The sequence below is a fragment of the Parambassis ranga genome, chromosome 14 (genome assembly GCF_900634625.1).
Source record: "Parambassis ranga chromosome 14, fParRan2.1, whole genome shotgun sequence".
Classification (NCBI taxonomy): domain Eukaryota; kingdom Metazoa; phylum Chordata; class Actinopteri; family Ambassidae; genus Parambassis; species Parambassis ranga.
In genome coordinates, this window is record NC_041034.1 from 12,435,836 (window position 1) to 12,454,731 (window position 18,896).

The 18,896-nt window shown below is 42.9% G+C and overlaps 1 protein-coding gene across 2 annotated transcripts in view; it reads left to right on the forward strand.

Moving 5' to 3' along the window:
- Positions 1 to 15,083, forward strand: part of ephb4a (eph receptor B4a) — a 33,599-nt gene extending 18,516 nt beyond the window's left edge. The window contains exons 3-18 of one of the 2 annotated variants that reach the window (XM_028420956.1): positions 1,808 to 2,089; positions 3,302 to 3,692; positions 5,966 to 6,118; positions 7,568 to 7,903; positions 7,995 to 8,119; positions 8,433 to 8,598; positions 8,905 to 9,004; positions 10,207 to 10,271; positions 10,426 to 10,539; positions 10,909 to 11,156; positions 11,244 to 11,459; positions 11,725 to 11,874; positions 12,028 to 12,221; positions 12,630 to 12,788; positions 13,015 to 13,164; positions 13,762 to 15,083. In XM_028420956.1, coding sequence (XP_028276757.1) covers positions 1,808 to 2,089; positions 3,302 to 3,692; positions 5,966 to 6,118; positions 7,568 to 7,903; positions 7,995 to 8,119; positions 8,433 to 8,598; positions 8,905 to 9,004; positions 10,207 to 10,271; positions 10,426 to 10,539; positions 10,909 to 11,156; positions 11,244 to 11,459; positions 11,725 to 11,874; positions 12,028 to 12,221; positions 12,630 to 12,788; positions 13,015 to 13,123 — 2,808 coding nt within the window. In that variant the 3' untranslated portion in view covers positions 13,124 to 13,164; positions 13,762 to 15,083. Of the gene's footprint in view, positions 1 to 1,807; positions 2,090 to 3,301; positions 3,693 to 5,965; positions 6,119 to 7,567; positions 7,904 to 7,994; positions 8,120 to 8,432; positions 8,599 to 8,904; positions 9,005 to 10,206; positions 10,272 to 10,425; positions 10,540 to 10,908; positions 11,157 to 11,243; positions 11,460 to 11,724; positions 11,875 to 12,027; positions 12,222 to 12,629; positions 12,789 to 13,014 lie in introns of both variants that reach the window. The other variant, XM_028420955.1, reaches the window with a different exon arrangement.
- Positions 15,084 to 18,896: the final 3,813 nt, after the last annotated feature.

Below are 18,896 nucleotides of genomic sequence, written 5' to 3' on the forward strand. Positions count from 1 at the left end.
AAAATGGTCTGAGTGATGCTGGCAGGGAGATTTCTGGGACTGGACAGAAATACTCAACACAATGTGTCGGTGCTTTTGATCAAGATGCAAGGCAAAACAGGCTGACGATGTCTGAAACTGTTTCCACAGCCATTATCATTCGAGTCAGTTCTTTTTTTTAACATTTACTTGTTACAATTGAACATAAAACACAGATTTACTCAATGATGACAGGCAGCAGTGGAGAGACGTTATGAGCTGTCTACATCAAAATATGCGGACATAACTATACGTGTGGTATTTTTTTAGGATTAAAGGATTATGATGTGATATCATTTCCTGGCTGCTCAGTTTCAAAAATACATAAACGTTAATGCAGAGTGTTTGTTATGGCATTCAAAAGGATTGTAAACATGCAAAGGAATTATTATTATTTTTTTTTCAATTGTGAAGGAAATAATCAACATAAATTAGTGGTTTACAAGTGATGTGAACAACAATAACATTTACTAACACAGGCAGAAGTGACTGACATAAAGTCCTGTAGTTCAAACCTCAATAACTGTTAGTATTACAACAGATATACGCTTAAAGTATGAACCAGTACTGCTCTAAATATTGGGTGGCGCTATCATGACGCACCAGATGGTTTATTACACAGAGCTATCCAGGAAGTCATTGGAAACTGTTTGTAATGAGCAAAAAAATACTCGACAAGTTGTTGGATGAAGTGTTTGTCACAGGCTTACTTTAACCAATCAGATCACTTCTGTCTCCTAGCTGCTCAGCACAAGTAGCATAAATGACAAATATTCATAAGTACAAGTACTCTAGGCATGCACGTCAGAGACATGTAACATGTAAGAAATGCATTATATTTTAATATCAGTCCCATTCAACTGGATTTTTTATAACTATACCCATTTTCTGATGTTAAGACACACCTATTTGACTATAATTTTTTTGTAAAACTCAGATGTGCCCTGTGGGAGATTTTTTACATCTTCATCTCAGAAAATATTTAGTTCAATACCAAAGCAGGTTTTTTTGGGGGGATTAGATGGGACATGTTCCTTTCAGGAGGTGCAAACCTTTTTCTCGGTGCTCTGCTGCACCGTAATTCATTCAGGCCTGTATTCTGTCTCACTCAACACAACATCTGCAAATGGATTTTCAAAGATTTACATATTTACATAACTGAATTTCTGAGCCTCAAGTTCAGCAAATCTGCTAAATTCTGCCCCGAGTATGCTAATTTCTTGCTTGTTTCCCACTCTTGGGAATGTGGCGATGGTGAACATGTTTGCTGTTGACTCAGAAGTCAAACATTAAAGTGTTTTTTGTTGCGTTTGGCTCCCCAACAAATGATTTTGTAGGTATTTTTTTCTTCATACATTTTTTTTGTGATATCCCCTCTGTATTCTTGTGTTTTAGTCTATAAGTGTGACTGAGGGGGTGAAAGCTGTGTCTGTCTTGGATGCTGTGTGCAGCAGTGTGCTTTGTTTGACAAGTGAGACTTGAATTCCCACTAGCTGTGCTGCAGCTCAGTGGGAGGAATGATTTAACAACCCAGATTCAAATTTGGGCTGGATCACAATCCACAGCAGGCCAGATCTGTCCCACGGGCCTCTGACAGGTGCAGTGCAGCAGTAGGCCAACCAAAAAAAACTGCTGCATTGTTATTATTAACAAGACTTTTAATGCGACCAATTACTTTATAGAAAGTCTTTACAGGTGAATTAATCCCACTCCCTACACGAAAGTGTTTTCTGGGTCAGATGTCATTTTAACACACAATCTGACAGGCCTTTGTTGTCTTTGCTCTCAGTGGGAGGAAGTAAGCGGTTTAGACGAGGAGAACAACAGTGTGAGGATCTATCAGATCTGCCAGTCCAACAGTTCGTCCAGCCACTGGCTGCGCAGCGGCTTCATCCAGCGCAGAGGAGCGTCTCAGGTGTATGTGGAACTGCGATTCACCATAATGGAGTGCTCTTCCATCAGCACGCACCACCGCAGCTGTAAGGAGACCTTCAACCTCTACTACTACCAGGCAGACTCCAATGAGGCCACAGCCACTTACCCACCATGGATGGAGAACCCTTACGTAAAGGTATCAGTTTTGTATGTCTGACATCACCCACTCATCAATGCAACTCTGTAACCTGCAAATCGCCATCCACAGCAAAAGCAAAACTCGTACATTTTGATATATAAACTGTTATTTTTATATCCGACAAAATAATTCATTCTACACACATCTTGTTTATTGACTAACCTGCCAATTATCTTTATGATTGATTGATTCTCATTAGCTCATTTTGACCAACCAGCAGCCCAGAACCTAAGGTTTTCAATCTGCAATTACTTATGACCAAGACAAGCAGAAAATCCTCATGATGCTGGAGCATTTATTGATCAAATGAAAATCGAATGAAAACATAGTTCTCTGTCATTATAACAAAGCAAACAGCAGGGAGCATGTGTACAAACCAAAGATTTAATGTAGTGCTGGTATATCATATCATTTTAAAGTCTTTCTGAAGTCTTTCTGTTCACATTTTATTTCAAGCCTTTGTTGTTTTTCAGCTACTGTGTGATGTGTGTAATGCACTGTAAATGACTCCTGACAGTTATTTAATGGATTTTCCTTCCAGTAAGCAATTGGCTGACTTTCATTTTTCTTACCAAATGAAAATTAGTTTGCATAGTCTAAAAAAGATATTTTATTTATTCACTTAAGGTCTCTTTTATTTTATGTTCCAAACTCTTTTATAGCCTCATGGTGGTGAGGCCTGTTTTGACAGCTCTCCTTGTCTCCTCATTCAGTGCTCCTAGCTTTCATTTTCCAAACACTCTATTATCAGCTTACGAATGCAGTGTTTTTTGGCATCTCATTGTCAAACCCCTGCTTTTGTGGTGTCCTTGAACACAACACTGAAATGTGGCGTCAGACTAGTCTCGGCTCCTCAACTTCATTACCACCTAATAATGTAACTTTTGACAGAAAAATAAAAATGATGAAAGGCACACTGTGATGAATCACCCTTCTCTACAGCAAGTTTCACGTCCCTGCGAGTTGAGGTTCAAAGAATACTGTAACACATGGGAATCAATGGCTGCCAGGAAGGTCGTGAATCAGTTTAAAATCACAGTGGTATGCTTCAGAAAATGTTCAATAATGTAAAGCATATGTGATGTTTAGTTAATGGGCTCTAATGGCTAAAACATGTAGAACTACCAGTCTGGTCCTTGTCAGACTCAGAGTCCTGTGTGCTGGAATCTGACCCTTACATAAGATCCTTACTCTTTCTTCCTGTTTTAGGTGGACACAGTGGCTGCTGACTTTCTGCTGAAGAAGGGCGGGGAGCGGAAATTTAATGTGAAGACCTTAAGACTTGGCCCTCTATCCAAGAGAGGCTTCTACTTGGCTTTTCAGGCTCAGGGCGCCTGCATGGCCCTGCTGTCCGTCAGAGTCTTCTTCAAGAAGTGTCCTCCCCTGGTCAGTGCTCTTTCCTCCTTCCCAGAGACCGTCCCCCGTACTCTGGTGCAAGAGGCCCAGGGTGTGTGTGTGGAGCATGCCGCTCAACAGGGGCCCCGACCCCGGCCGCCTAAGCTCTTCTGTGGGGAAGATGGTCAGTGGGTAGGCCAGCCAACGACCTCCTGCGCCTGCCTGCCTGGATTTGAACCAGCTGAGGGACACACACGATGTACAGGTAATATGGAGGCACATAAACAGATTTGTGCTATATAGACTACACCCATATAGGCAGCAGAGCAGGCAGACTAAACAAGAAAACAATGGTACGATGAGGGTGGGGGTTCACTGAGGGGTTGAAGCGTTGGAAAGGAAATGAGAGACCGAGGAAGTTAATGAGGCAAGGGAACGGCTGTGACACAGAGGGGACAGAGAAAGGGGTCAGGTGGAGCAGCACTTATCTCAGAAAGGAAGAGCAGGGTCAAAGGCCCACTGCTGCGACAACTCATGGTTCAGCCAAGATAGAAGAAACACAGGACTGGAGAGGTGAAGGAAGCGAAGCAGGAGGCGGTGCTTGGGGTAAAGATCATATCACTTTGAGCACATCAAAGCAAAGCAGATGAAAAAAAAGAAGGAAGAAGCAGGATGATTCTCTCAGGAGCTGTGCAGCAGCTCTGTCTAATGAGTCCAATTAACAAGCCTCGTCCATGAAACCCCCCCCACTCCCCACCCCCAACAGCATCAACACAGATAGACGTTGAGCAGTAAAAAAACAAAGAAACACAAGATGAAACGACACATTTCCTCAAGAAAACGCGTGGTTTCTTCTGTTTTGTGTTTGAAGGTACTATATAGTTTGATCTCTGTGGGAGGTATAATGATTTTTCCTAACAAAAAAATGATTTGCGACATTTTGCTTCTGGTGAAGTGGCATTTCCAAGCGTTCTGTCACTAAAGAGAGCTGTAAGGAGGAAAAAAACACACACTCACTAGGCCATAAAGGGAAATTGCCTTCACAGAAAGATTGGACAGTTAATTTGCTTCATAGGCCGGTCATTTCTGAAAATGAAATTGACATCTAGGTTTAAAATTAAATTCATTTTACCGTAATACCATTATCTGCCAGAGACAATACATACACTTTTCTGTGTCAGACACAAACATCTGATGTAAAACTTATGAATGCTGTCAAATTGATTCAGTGTTTAGATGAGCTAGATAGAATATTTAAACCTCTTCTTTGAAGGCTATAAATACCACCACACAAGAGAGGAGCATTTCCCTATTTGCTAGTTTAGCTTTTCTGCTGTTATACTATACAAACAGTAACACAATGAATAGACTATTTTTAATTTTCATCTTTAAAAATATATTTTTCCTTATGTCATAAATAAACAGAACTACAGGAGAAAATAAAGAAACTAATTGGCATTTGAATTACCTTAAGTAACAACTATACATTATTCTTGAGCAGGTGAGTTGTGCGGCAGCTCTTAGCAGTCAGCATCCGTTAATACCTTTTTTTTTCCCACATGTGGAAAATTCCTGTGGCAAAATGTCAGTCGGAAAGACTCGGCAGGAGTGTTGACCCTTTGAAACATGTCAGTTTTCGCCTGGAACAATGCTCCATTTGGTGTGAGAGTTTATTGTTTTATTCCTCTCACTCAATAGCTACATTTTCAACCAGCCCAACGCGCTGAACACAGACTGTAAACACTGCAGGTTTTTTACTGACTGTATGTAACTTCACAAGGTGACAGCTCGTTAATACATTCACATGTTGGACAAGAGTGGAATCACGTTCATGTGTTCACCAGACGTCAAATAATGGCTTTTAACAGTTCATCTATGTGTTGTAGACTTTCAAATGTGCAATGTAAAACAGAGGATTTCAGTATACAATCACATTTAGTAGGAAGAAGTTTAGTATTGCTCACTTTTGAACCATCACTAGGGTTGGATATTAGTACACAGTTATGGTGATCTGCTGTTATTTATTTTTTGGTATGTTTGGTTTTTCACTTTGGCTTAGTAATGATCACTTTTTTGTACTTGCGTAATTAGTTTAGCACCCTCAGAAGTTGAGTGCACGACTCCAAGTTTTTGTAAGACCCCTAATCTATTATTCATTTAATCTTTTCAACTGCGATCAAGATTCAGCTCTTTTCTTTATATCTTTGAGTGCCACAGTACTGTGTTTTTGCCTTTACAAAGATTCATGGGGGACTCCACATGCTGGATCTCATTATTCAGATATGTCAGGTAAATTCAATGATGAGCAGCACGTCAGTGGTGCACAGGTTTTTTCACTAAATTGACTATTAGTATCAGGCTCATTACTGTGACTGTCTCCGTTTATAGCCCTCATTACATGCTCCTGTCTGTCAATCTGCAACCATCTGGTACCAAAGTGTGGTGAAAAAGAGAAGGACGCAGACCTACCTAAAACACATTGAGTGTGAAGAAGACTGTCCACATTAAAAACTAATATAATCCTGCCTTTATTCTCAGCCTGTCCTGTGGGGCAGTTCAAACCGGGCACAGAGGGACAGTGCGGTGGCTGTCCTGGATTCAGCCACGCCACCATCAGGGGTGCTTCAGTGTGTACGTGTCGCCCTGGCTACCTACGTGCAGAGTCGGACCCTCCTGACACCCCATGCACTAGTAAGTACACATGAAAGAAAACTTAATCCACATGCAAATAAAGCAGGTGTTAAGCTGCAGTAGCATACAGTTGCTTGTTCTCAGTCTTTCCCTTCTCCAGATCTTCTTTGCTTTGTTTTAGATGTCTCTGATGCTATGTCTCTTTTCCTCTGGTGTCATTAAGCCAGCCTCCCCTAAGCTGCTTTGTGTCCTTTGAGGCCATTGAGATGCATGTCTTTTGTGACAGGTTGTTGGGGGAAGGGCCTTCTCTCCAAAGTGAAGTAGGCATTGATGGTCACCTCCATGTGGATTGAGGAATTTCAATTCAGTCACATTTGGGATGTGTGAATGGGAGGGACTTTTTAATTAGGTGTACTCTCTGGAAGAGGATGTGAAACAATGTGAAACTCAGCATCAGGTTGTTGACAGCGTTTGTCCTCTGTTCAGCTACAATTTGCATCTTCCAATTTTATTATTTAGCGATAACTTTAATTACTATGGCTTTATCTTAATTATTTATCACTTAATTAAGCCATTCCTATTATATATTCTGTTTTTGTACTTGATTGCCTTTGCAGTTCTGCACATCGCATATTTTCAATTTGTATGCAAAATTTCATAGCAGCTTGGCCATCTGTAAATCATGTAGATGTATTTTCCCTGAAAATAAGTGATTTACATTACTGTGGCAGACCTGGTGCTTTTAATAAAGTGGATTCTGAGTGCTAGGACATTAAACGTATCACCTCAAAATAAAAAATAAAATCTCCATTCCCAAATGTTGAATTCAGAAGTCATACTTCCTCAGATTGGAGTGTGATGTTGCCCCCACTTGGTTTTCCTACAAGATCACCATTAGCACTTAAGTTAGCTGCAGGCTCAGTGACAAAGCTCTGTCTCCTTGGCAGGAACAGAAACTCATTCACAGTGCCTGAGTGGTCTTGCTGTTTAGTTATGCTTGGCTTGAGGCAATAGCTATCTTCTTACAATTTTCAGACGGTGATCATTATCATCCAGTTTTAGACAAACGTAATTGCACCAGTTAAATTCTGCAACACATATGCCCCCGCTGTGACGCAAAGCCACTGCAAGAGCATCTCGTTCTGCTTTGTGACTACATGAGCAGACTGAATAGGGCGCCTTCAGAAATGGTAAACAATGGGTCTGTGTGGGACATGGGAAGGTAAAACAGCAGCAAATCCTGCAGCAGAGATGATAATTATATTTGACAGACACATATTTTTAACTGCGATTACACCAAGGTTGCGTGACACCTAAAAAATTAAATATGACTTAATATAAACAATGTGACTGTATGTAGTAAATAGATGCTGGTGCATTCTGGTGGTATTTTAAAACATCTGACCCAACTGTAGTGCTGCAGTCACATTTAAAGCTATTTTCTGTCATTGTTGGAAACATTTTTCTTTTTACAATACAATGAATTCTGACTGTTTTCCTTCACTGTAGGAACGCCCTCTTCCCCGCGCAGCATCATCCCCCAGATCAATGACACCACACTCACCTTGGAGTGGAACGAGCCACTGGACAGCGGCGGAAGAACAGACCTGAGCTACTCTGTCAAGTGCTCCGTGTGCAGGTCACCGAAGGGATCGTGCCTGGCCTGCGGAGACAGCGTCAGCTACCGGCCCGCGCAGCACGGCCTGCTCGGCCGTAGGGTGGAGGTGTGGGGCCTGCTGCCGCACACCACATACACCTTCACTATCCAGGCGCTCAACGGGGTATCTCAGCTGAGCTCCAAGGACCCCGCCAGTGAGAGTGTGAACATCACCTCAAGCCATAACGGTAAGACATAGAGGGGAAGGAGGTAGGAAGGAAGGTATATAAATAGTCATGATTTCATTTGGTATTTATAATTCTGCTGCCATCTGTGCAGTGCCGTCGCTGGTGTCTGTGATTCGGAAGATTGACTCCACAGAGAGCAGCCTGACTCTGCAGTGGTCAGTCCCAGCTCAGCCACACTACAACATCCTGCAGTATCAGCTACGCTACTGTGAGAAGGTAATGGCATCTTTCAACTGTCTGCTCACATGCTGTTCAGAATGTGCAGATGGTTTCAATGCAGATGCAGCAAACACGACCTGACATGATGACATATGTGGATCTCCACCACAAGTCCACCAACACTAAAGGGAGAAGACAAAGTTTCACATGTTTGACATTAATGATGATGATAATGTGCCATAATTGGGACCCGGATCTAATAATATTCAAAGTCCTATACATGGATCCTTGTGCCTTTTTATGTGATGATGGTCTCTGTCATTTTTAAACATATTATTCCAGCACAGCTCATTCTGCTTTCTATTGGTAGGAGCGACGCACTGAGGATCACTGCCACTACACAGAGAGTAACAGAAACCAGGCTGTACTGACTGACCTCCGGAGGGCCACTCAGTACGATGTCCAAGTCCGGGCACGCACCATGGCCGGTTATGGCAGCTTCAGCCCAGTAGCCATGTTCCGTACCCTTCCTGATGGTAAGAAAAGGCTCATAAAGAAAATGCTCATGCGCGTGACTCTTTTTTCTTTTTCTTTTTTGCATAATCAATCCCTGCACACACAGTTTCTGTTATGAATTTATTGCCCGTGTCCTTGTAGAGTTAGTGTCCTTGTATTGAGCGTCTATAATATTATAATTCCTGTCATGTTCTTTTTTCTCTCATACTCTCTCTCTACTACAAAAGTAAGCTCCTGTCAGGCCCTCTGTATTTATATTACTCTAACTCTCCTGCTTTCTGTCTCCGTTTCTTTTCTTCTCCGTCTTTGTTTGTCTTCTCTCTCAGGACACGACTCTGCCTCCCAGTTCCTGGTACCTGGCATCCTTATCGCTGTCGGGATGCTGCTGCTTGTCACTTTCGTCTTTGTGGCTGCCTACTGCATACGGTGAGAACCAGGGAAAAGGAAAGAGGCAGCAAAAAAAAAGATAGGATTTGCAGAGGAAAGAAGCCCACGGAATAACAGGAAAAGGGGAATAAAAAAGGGGGAAATCGAAAACCAATAACAACCGTGACCCCAATTTTACAGTTTTGCTCCACTTTGTTCTTTTGTTTATACAAATCATGTCTTATCAACTGCGTGGTTTGCACTCGGTTACCCACAGCTTTTTTTTTTCTGTGTGAAGCAGACACAAAGCAATGCTCACGATTTCTTTTGCTTACGCAGCTGAAAGCTATCCTGCTCATTAGAACATTTTCCTTAGGGCTCATTGTTTGAGTAAAGAGTGTTGGATGCCATCACAGGCAGAAAGAGAAAGTGCACGCACTGGTGTAAGAGAAAGATGACGATAGAGGTAGAGGGCAGGGAAAGACAGGATGCAGGCGTCCCAACCCTGTTTCCACAGGACAGGAGAACAATAGCTGTGACCTTGTGACACACACACACACACACAAACCAGTAACTGAGGCCCAGATCTGCCACTAACTGAGGGTGGTGCATTATTGCTATTTTAGGCTTATGAGGTGGGAGAGAGAGAGAGAAATGGAGGAAGGCATGGATCCAGTAGCTACAGGCTTGTTACAGTCTTGCAGGGATGAGTTTGTGCCAGCAGAATTATAATGGAGGCGTTATGTCAAGAGAGCAGAACTGTAGTGTTTGGCTCAGGTACTCATCGTTACCACAAGCCATCGCATATCGTGTGTTTAAGGTTGTAGAGGATTGTTTAAGGGCAACAAACAACTTCACACAGCGGAGGTGTATTTTGGAGGCAGTGTCCTTCAACACACTGTCCTCCTGGCTACACGGTAATGGTGTGTTGCTGAACTGACCTCTGACATGTGTGTGAAGGAGGTCAAGATAGCAGGGAATATCCTAGGGGATCAATAAATTGTCCTTTTTTTCAACATCAAATGATAATAATAGTCTTAAAATGTGTGATTTTTCTTCCCTTTTTGTCTTATTTTAGTCAGTGAGGCATTATTTTTTATTGCATTTGAACACACAGTTTGTTGGATCATTGGTTTGAATCACACTGGGCTGATAAAGCATTAGGAATACTTGCCAAAAAAAAAATGAAATCAAACATCCGTTCGTCAGATAACTGCCCTGCCATCCTAATCTTATCTGTCCACATCTCTCCCTACATGCAGCCGACACAGCCGAATAAAGGATCCAGAGCTGAGTGACAAAAACAGCCAGTACCTCATTGGCCAAGGTAACGGATCAAGGACATGCACAATGAACCTCGGCTGTGATTTACAACTCATTCACGTCAGGGAAATCATTTTTAATGTGCTCCTTGCTGCTCATACTTCTCTAACATTTCTTCTCTTTCCTTTCCCACGGCTCTGTTTGTCTTTCTTTTGCAGGGGTCAAGGTTTATATCGACCCCTTCACCTATGAGGACCCTAATGAGGCAGTGCGAGAATTTGCTAAGGAAATTGATGTTTCCTTTGTCAAGATCGAGGAGGTGATTGGTGCCGGTAAGCCACAACTGTATGATTTTCACATTATTAATAAATGTGTGAACTCTGGGCTGGTCAGCTCTGGACTCAGACTTGTTGTTGTTTGTTTTTGGTATTTTTTTAAAATGTATCTAATTTACTAAGTTAAATTGATTCTGTGACATTTAAAACAATTGTCTGGATCTTCTTTATCAGTCTAAATTCAATAGTGCTACAGAAGTAAAGCAATTAACTGATAAATATGTTACCAGTAATAATGGCTCTCATTCAAATCAAAGGCCAACACTAGCTGCAAGCAAGCTTTTTCAACAAGTCATTCTCATAATGTGGTCAACACCTGCTAAGGAAAACAGGTCTGAAGTGTGTTTATGTGTCCGTGTGCTGCAGGCGAGTTTGGAGAGGTGTGTCGTGGACGGCTGAAGGTTCCAGGGAAGAAGGAAAACTATGTAGCAATTAAAACTCTAAAGGGAGGTTATACCGACAAGCAGAGACGAGATTTTCTGTCCGAGGCATCCATCATGGGACAGTTCCAGCACCCCAATATCATCCACCTGGAGGGAGTCATCACTGCCAGCTGTCCAGTCATGATTCTCACAGAGTTCATGGAGAATGGAGCCCTGGACTCTTTTCTGAGAGTGAGTGTGACACTGGAAAAAAAATTACACACACACGCCGTCGTGTCAGTCATACTCCAGCTGAACTGTTTCCTTTCCTCTCTGCAGCTGAACGACAGCCAGTTCACTCCCATCCAGCTGGTGGGTATGCTGCGCGGCATCGCCTCTGGCATGAAGTACCTGGCAGAGATGAGCTACGTCCACAGAGACCTGGCCGCACGCAACATCCTGATCAACAGCAACCTGGTGTGCAAGGTGTCTGACTTTGGCTTGTCGCGGTTCCTGCAAGAGAACTCCTCTGACCCGACCTACACCAGCTCCCTGGTGAGACGACAGCCCTCCTCAGTTAATACCCAAGAAAGAAAGCCTCATTAAATTCACCCACAGCATATGAGCCTGTAGGATGGTACAGTACAGAGGGAATGTGCTGCATTTTTTTTCAGTTTATGACACAAGATGGATGCACACATGTAGAATGTTCAATTATTTGCTGGAATGTTAAATTGGTTGTAAAACTATTGATTCTTTTGCTTTCTAGTGGAAGTTTATGTGCAGAGTTACACTGCTGACAGTTTATGTTTCTGTGCAGGGTGGAAAGATCCCAATCCGCTGGACAGCACCAGAGGCAATAGCCTTCAGAAAGTTTACCTCAGCATCAGATGTGTGGAGTTATGGCATCGTCATGTGGGAGGTCATGTCTTTTGGAGAAAGGCCCTACTGGGACATGAGCAACCAGGATGTAAGTTCAAGCAACAAAACTATTTGGAGAGTTAAAGTAAAGTCTCACCACAATAAAATGGAACTTTTCACTGAGGTGTTTATATCTTTTCTAATTAATCTAATTGTACAGCTCCTTAGTTTGAATTTGATTAATTATATTTCTTGCCATCAGGTGATCAATGCTATAGAGCAGGACTACCGGCTGCCTCCGCCGCCCGACTGCCCCACTCACCTGCACCAGCTGATGTTGGACTGCTGGCAGAAGGACCGCTCGGCGCGTCCTCGCTTTGCCGACCTTGTTAGCGCTCTGGACAAACTGATTCGCAACCCCGCCTCGCTGAAAATAGTGGCTCAAGAAGGAGCAGGGTGAGAGCGCAGATGCAATATTGTGTATGCATAGAAAGAGAGAGCCCTGCCTGTCCTTCCAAAATGTCCCTTTCTCGCTGTCCATTGACAGTTCTGACATTCACAGGGCAAACATTAACCTCCTACTGCCCAATCTTATGTACCAGCACAGCGTCCCACTGTGACCTGTCAGACACTTGCTGTGCCCATTTCCCTTCCTCCACATTCTGCCTGTCGGCTGGACACATACAGCAGAGGACACTACACCCCTGACAAATCCCATTGTTTGTTCCTGTCAGTCACTCAGCCTCAGATTATACCTCTGCCTGTCAACTGGAATGTTGCTGCAGGATATATATAAGCACCTCGCTGTTGTTTTGGTGACAGTGTATGTAAGTCATTCCTTTGTTTCTGGACTCTGTCCCCCAGGCCATCCTACCCCCTGCTGGACCAACGTGCACCTTTAGCCCTCTCACCGTGCGCGTCAGTGGGGGAATGGCTGAGGGCCATCAAGATGGAGCGCTACGAGGACAGCTTCCTGCAGGCTGGCTTCAACTCAGTGGACCAGCTGGCACAGATCACCACACAGTCAGTGACTATTTCATTTTCTAAATTGGTATTTATCTCATTTTCACTTTGCAGTTCACACTTCCCGGCTGCAAGGTCATGGAGGCACCTTCTCGGCTTGTAGTAGTGATACAGCCAGTTACAGTTTTTCTCTATATAGGGATGTTACTAGCTCACTATCCATTAAATCCATATCATTCATTTTTTCGTTCTTCTACTAATTATTGATATTTCCCCATCTGTTCAGAGATCTGCTGCACATGGGAGTGACATTGGCCGGACATCAGAGGAAAATCCTTTCCAGCATCCAGACAATGACATTTCGGAACAAGAGCACTGCGACTGTGACCTTCTAGCTGACCCGCCTCCTGCCCTGGACGTGAACACCAGCACACAGGTGCATCCACGCACACTGAGAAGCGCCCCCATCCTCTCCCATGACCCACTTTGAACACAGACTCCGATCAGCAGATGATGACTGATGAGACGGTAGTCCAGAACCTGGCAGGGCTCTGTTGTCACCCACGGTGACCAGTGATGAAGCTGTGCAGACATTTTACAGTTTGTGTTTTTATATCAACAAAGGTTAGCACCCAACACGTGTGCTGAACCAACAGGAGCACCAGATGAGCGTTTACATTTTCTGTAGTGTCACATCGTTTTAAAAATACTTGTTGTCTTAAAATGAAGTTTCACCAAAGGCGACAAAAACAAACGCGCCAACCCACCAGTTCTCGGTTATGGTGTTGTTGTGTAATTATGAATGAGAACTATGTTCACACCGGGCATCTCGCAGCATTCCATCTTGATTGACACTGCTTCAGAGACACCGTTCACATCAAGACCGATCATTTCAACTGGGATTTTACTTTACTTTTTTTTTTGCTCGGCATTTGATTTCAACATTACCTCCTCTTTACTCAGGTGTGATGTGTAGTGCAGACTTTGGAGAGCTCTGTACTTTTCCTAATCAGACTCTTCTCATCTTCCTCAGTCGGGCTCTCCAGCTCTGCAGCGTGTGAGGAGAAGAAAGGCACAGAGACATATCAGCACTTTTGTCATTTCAGAGTGAATTGTAATCTTCTGTAACTCCATGTGTTTCTCTCTTGGAGTGTGGTTAGTTATTTCTACTGCTGGTGTTTCTGCTGGCAGCTCACTTTTATTATCGTCTGACTGAACAAGGACCAAGTGGACTCAGAGACCAGAGAACACTGTAGAACTGGTTTGTCTTTGTTGAAATTAACCAAGGAAGCCATCTGGCCTCAAACTGGTTTTCTTGATATAACTGATACATTTTTGAAGTATCTTACTCTGTATTCTCAATCTTCCAGTGCCATTCATTCGTCTTTGTGGATTTAAATGCCAATTTTATAAAGCAGAAATCTCTCATGAGTGTTTTTATTATTTGTCTCATTTAAATGTACCTGAAAGGGTTACTCTGACATTTTGAAATTAAGTGTATTTTTTCCTTCATCGGATGCTTGCTGTGCAGTCAGCCGAGTGTTTCTGCCCCAAAGCGACCCAAGAATGGTTTCTTAACATTTAGCATGGAAAACAATCCACAGCTATTAGCTAACAGGCTAGCTTCTAACCAACAGGACGAAATGCTGACAACATATTAAGCTGCTGTTTGATCAGCTGAGAAGCAGCCCTCTCATTTTGAGTGTACCTTATACAATGATAGTCAAACACATGTTTTTTCCCCCTCTAAAAAAAGATATTGTTTGTATATTTAGCACAGAGAACAGTGGCCGACAGGCTTATTTTGTCAGTGATTGGTTTTAGGGTATAAATTGGTAGAAAAACACCAAATATCTTGTTTTTTTCTACTATTTTCCATCATCTGATGCTGAGTGTGTGCTGTCTTTACACATGGAATGCAAAACACTGCAACACAATTTGCTGCAGGTGCTCTAAAACTACACAAGATTTCACAGCTAACGGGTCAGCTTACTGCCAATGCTGTCGGCCTAATGTTTCTGCAGAAGCTAACAGGCTACTTTTCATTGGTTTATGTGTGAAATGCTAACTGCACTGTTTGATCACCCCTCATCTGTTATAACAAGTACCTTGTTGAAGAACTGTCTGCGGTTCAAAATGTGCGTGTATTAAAGATGTTAGATCTACACCAGCCTTTTTGACATTTAACTTTTAAGTGTATCATTTTAACTCGCAGCGCATCAGGAAAACGGTGCTCCAGCATTTACTAAAACTGACACAACAATCTTGAACACAAGGTGTATAGCGTCTCTGTTTCTGAATGGTTTTACATAACGTGCCATTGAATACTTCTATAAAAGAGTTTCTTCCTAATGATTAATGTTTTTAGTATGTTTTCAGTTTTTCTCTGCATAAAAAAAAGTGACACCAGTGGAACCAGTTTTAGCTACTTGAACGTTAACATGGCGGTTCTGCCATATGTGATCATATTGTTGAGTTTCAAGAGGTTTAAAGTGCAATTTATCTTGGCTGTATTCAGATTAATTCAGATATGATAATTAAAATCAATCATGTGCTTAATGCAAACCCGAAATTAGGTGCTGATTGTGACACCACACTGAGTCCCAGTGATTGTATGGCTGCACTTGGAGAAAAAGGTCAAAAAGTTGATGACACACAGACACACACACACACACATGTAAAAAAATAAAAAGGCTTTAGTCAGAAGCACTGGTATTGACATGCAAGAGTCTGAGACATTCCTCTAAAGTGACTGAAATTGTGGTCTTCATATTGAAGATCCCAATAAAATCGAGTTGAATAGATAAAGGTTTCTGATCATGTGTGTAGGTTCTAGTCAGTATTCATAATAAAGATACCTTCAACGACTCAGTTTCTCACTGTCTTAATGTGTCAAAGTGCTTTTGTACGCATTCAGGTTCATTCTCACAATAAGTGGAGCATGAAAACTGTACAAATATGTCATCATCATCATCATGGACATCAGAGGAAGTCCCTGTCTGACCTGAAATACACATCCACCTGTCTCCTGTCCAGGCCTGTCCTAGTGACCCCTGGATACTTCTGCCCTGGTTTCGAAGAAAATCAGCACACAACAAAGCAGCAACCTGTTTCCCAGAACACACGGAGCTGTTCTCTAAACGCCTTCACTACTAAATGTGAACTAAATAAGTTGTCCTCATCTTTGCTTAGATAATGTCTGAGCTGTGTACCATCATGTAAGCAGAAGGAGGTTGTGTTTTTTTTTTTCCTCCCTGTTTGTGTCTCTTGTTACAAACATGCCTCTCATTTATCCCGTCGCCTCATTTTTAATAATGACAGAGAAACAAGAGACTGCGAGGGTTAGCACTGAGTCTCACTCCCCCCTTCATTTCCCAGCTTGGCTTTCTCACAGACTTTACCCCCCGAGGGCTAGAAGCATGTCCTCTCCTATGTTTCCCTTCCTGGTCCTCAGCTCTTTTAATCATGAAGAGATGTTCTTTTCTTCTCCTGTGCCTTGGGCTTAGAGCAGCTTATAGCACAGCATAAGCTTAAACACTCTCTCTCTCTCTCTCTGTCGTGCACCCCCCCCCCCCCCCCCCCCCCATCCTTTCTCTGAAGCCACCATGACCAGGCTAAGCTGCCAGGCCTTCAAAAAGTGTTTATGTTCATTGATTAATGTACTTTGATTATCTCTGCGTTACTGACTCATTCCTCTTGTTCTATTGCTCTCATGTGGCCCACAAAGTAGAGACCCGCACACAGGAGGAGCCTCTGTGTAGCGGAGATAAATAACGATGAGTAACTCTTACTGTAAGCATGTTTTTTGTGGCGCTGTGTTTTGGTTTGCATGAATCTCAGTGTTGGGAGTGAATCAGTGTTTTAAAAAGAGAGAGACAGGCATTCATCTCTGGTTTCTACTTCTGTCAGTGCTTTAAGTGACCCCTGACCCCGCTGCATAGTACAAATCTAGCCTCAGCATTGTCTGCCCGTCTGAATGGCCATTCATTAGGGCCGCTGTCGGGCAGAGAGTGGACCAGGCAGACCAGGTTTTTTAAGCATTCGGCAGATTGTGTCATTCCCTCTGCATTCCTGTGTGCATTCAAGTGTGGAGATGGCTGTGGTGGGTGGGTGGGGGGTGAACCAGAGGGACAGGTATACATATGTGCTTGGGGAGGGAGATAATGTGAAATGCTTTCGCTCTGTCTGGAGCAGTAAAACAGAGTGTGATCCTGCATCAAATGTGCACTGTTAAAAGTTGTGGGACTGGATAGCCAAAGGCTTTTTTTTTTTAGTTTGTGATTATTCTATTTAAGGTTTTTTTGAGTGTAATCCTTTGGAGCAGGTTTCAACAGCACGTCACACAAATTAGTTTGGACAAACTTCTCCCACCCTCCATGAGAAGCCAACTGCCACTTAAGCCTGAAAAACTACTTCAGTTTTTTGGAAAACTCATTTCATTTCCCACCGGTCGCCCTCTTTGATTTTTTTCCACTACAGCAGTAGTTGAAGATGGAAATTTAGCTTTATGATTGTCATTCCTGTGCCACTCTCCCTCGACTCCACCGCTTCAGGTGCCAAGATTTTCCTCCCTGAGATGACTTGCAAGACAGTTTGATCAAAATGGCCCAGTATACTTCTGAGCAAACTCACCAAGCAAGCCAGCTGAGATTATTTTTCACCTGTGTACGCAGCGTGATCGCCGTGAACGATGGGAGGCACATTGCTCGGCAGAGCGCTTCCACTCTGTCTCGTATTAAATCTGATCAGTGGGAAAGTTGTCACTCCTCGCTGCTCCACAGCGTGTCTGTTGACTTTGCAGGCGCTTGTGCCAGGCCATCGCTGTAAATAAGAATTTTGTTCTCAGCTGACCCACCTGCTCAAATAAAAGTTGTAAGCATTTAATTATACCGTCAAGCTTCAGTGAGGTTTAATGTGGAATTACTTCAGTATTTTTCATTATGATTGTAATCCACATAAAGCTGTAGATTGCAGGCCCCTGCTGCCTCCTCTCTGTTATTATTGATGCAGCAGAATATTTAAATATTGTTACATTATTACTTCCAGCCTGTCACCTTCTCTGTTTGGCCACTGATCACTGTATGTGACTCCATATAAGGAGGCATACAGTGCAGCTTGTATTGGCTGTGAACACGTCACCTCTCTGAATGAGGTGTTACAAGAATGCAAATGTGGACGTTAGCACCTTAAGGACAAGCGAGCAGCCCCTGCAAAGGTGTTCACAGGTTCCTGCTCTGTCTCAGCTTTCAGCAGTCATCCATCTCCCCCAGTGGCACCCTTTTGTTTTTTCCGCTCTGCTAAGATGTGCTCCTTGCCTTCTGTGAGGAAATGAAAGGAGTGTGACCTTCCCACTTCTCATCCCCTCTGTGTGAATCGCCTCATATTCTGAAACTCAATCCACATGCGTCAAGGACCGCTATGCTAGGAGGGAATTAAAAAGTATGAGGAAACTATCAGATTGCTCTACAATTCAAAAGAAGAAGAAGAAGAAGAAGAGAGGAAAGTTCACCTAAAGGCCACGATCAGACATCTCTGTTTCTGATCAGGTGTGATTGATCCCTTTTGTGAAGTCGTCTCCTTGAGCTCAGATTGATGAGTTTGCTGTTCAGTGTTGTGCTTAACCTCTCACACTCAGGTCTCACCTTTCTGTGCTAACTCAACCTCTCTCCTCCACACCTCTGAACCCCTCACAGATAAATCAGCTAAAAACCAATTGAGAACATCAAAACCTTTTTTCCACACTGACCGCAAGGCATTTTTGAGGTTTGACTCAATCAGACAGAAGTTTGTACTTTTGGAGAAAACAAGGGCGCATCAGAGGCATGCCCTCGGTTTCTGTCTGTTTGTTTTCCATGATCACAGTGAAGCCTGGTGTTTGTATTTGTATTGTGGTCACAACTGTTTACCTTAACTGGATGTTTCTCCTTCTCTTCTCTTTTTGCATTTAAATGATAGTTTTGCTAAGCAATACCCTGAATGAGCTATTTTCATAAATGTTTACTGAGCGATAAACACAGAACATTCACATAAACACTCCTCCACAGAGGGACGGCTGCTGCACTCAGGCCTTCACATTCAAATCTCTTCAATGTAAAGTTTCAGCCTCATTCACTTCAGTTTTCTGAGGGTGTGTGAATGTGTCTCTTCACACACAGCAGGACTACAGAT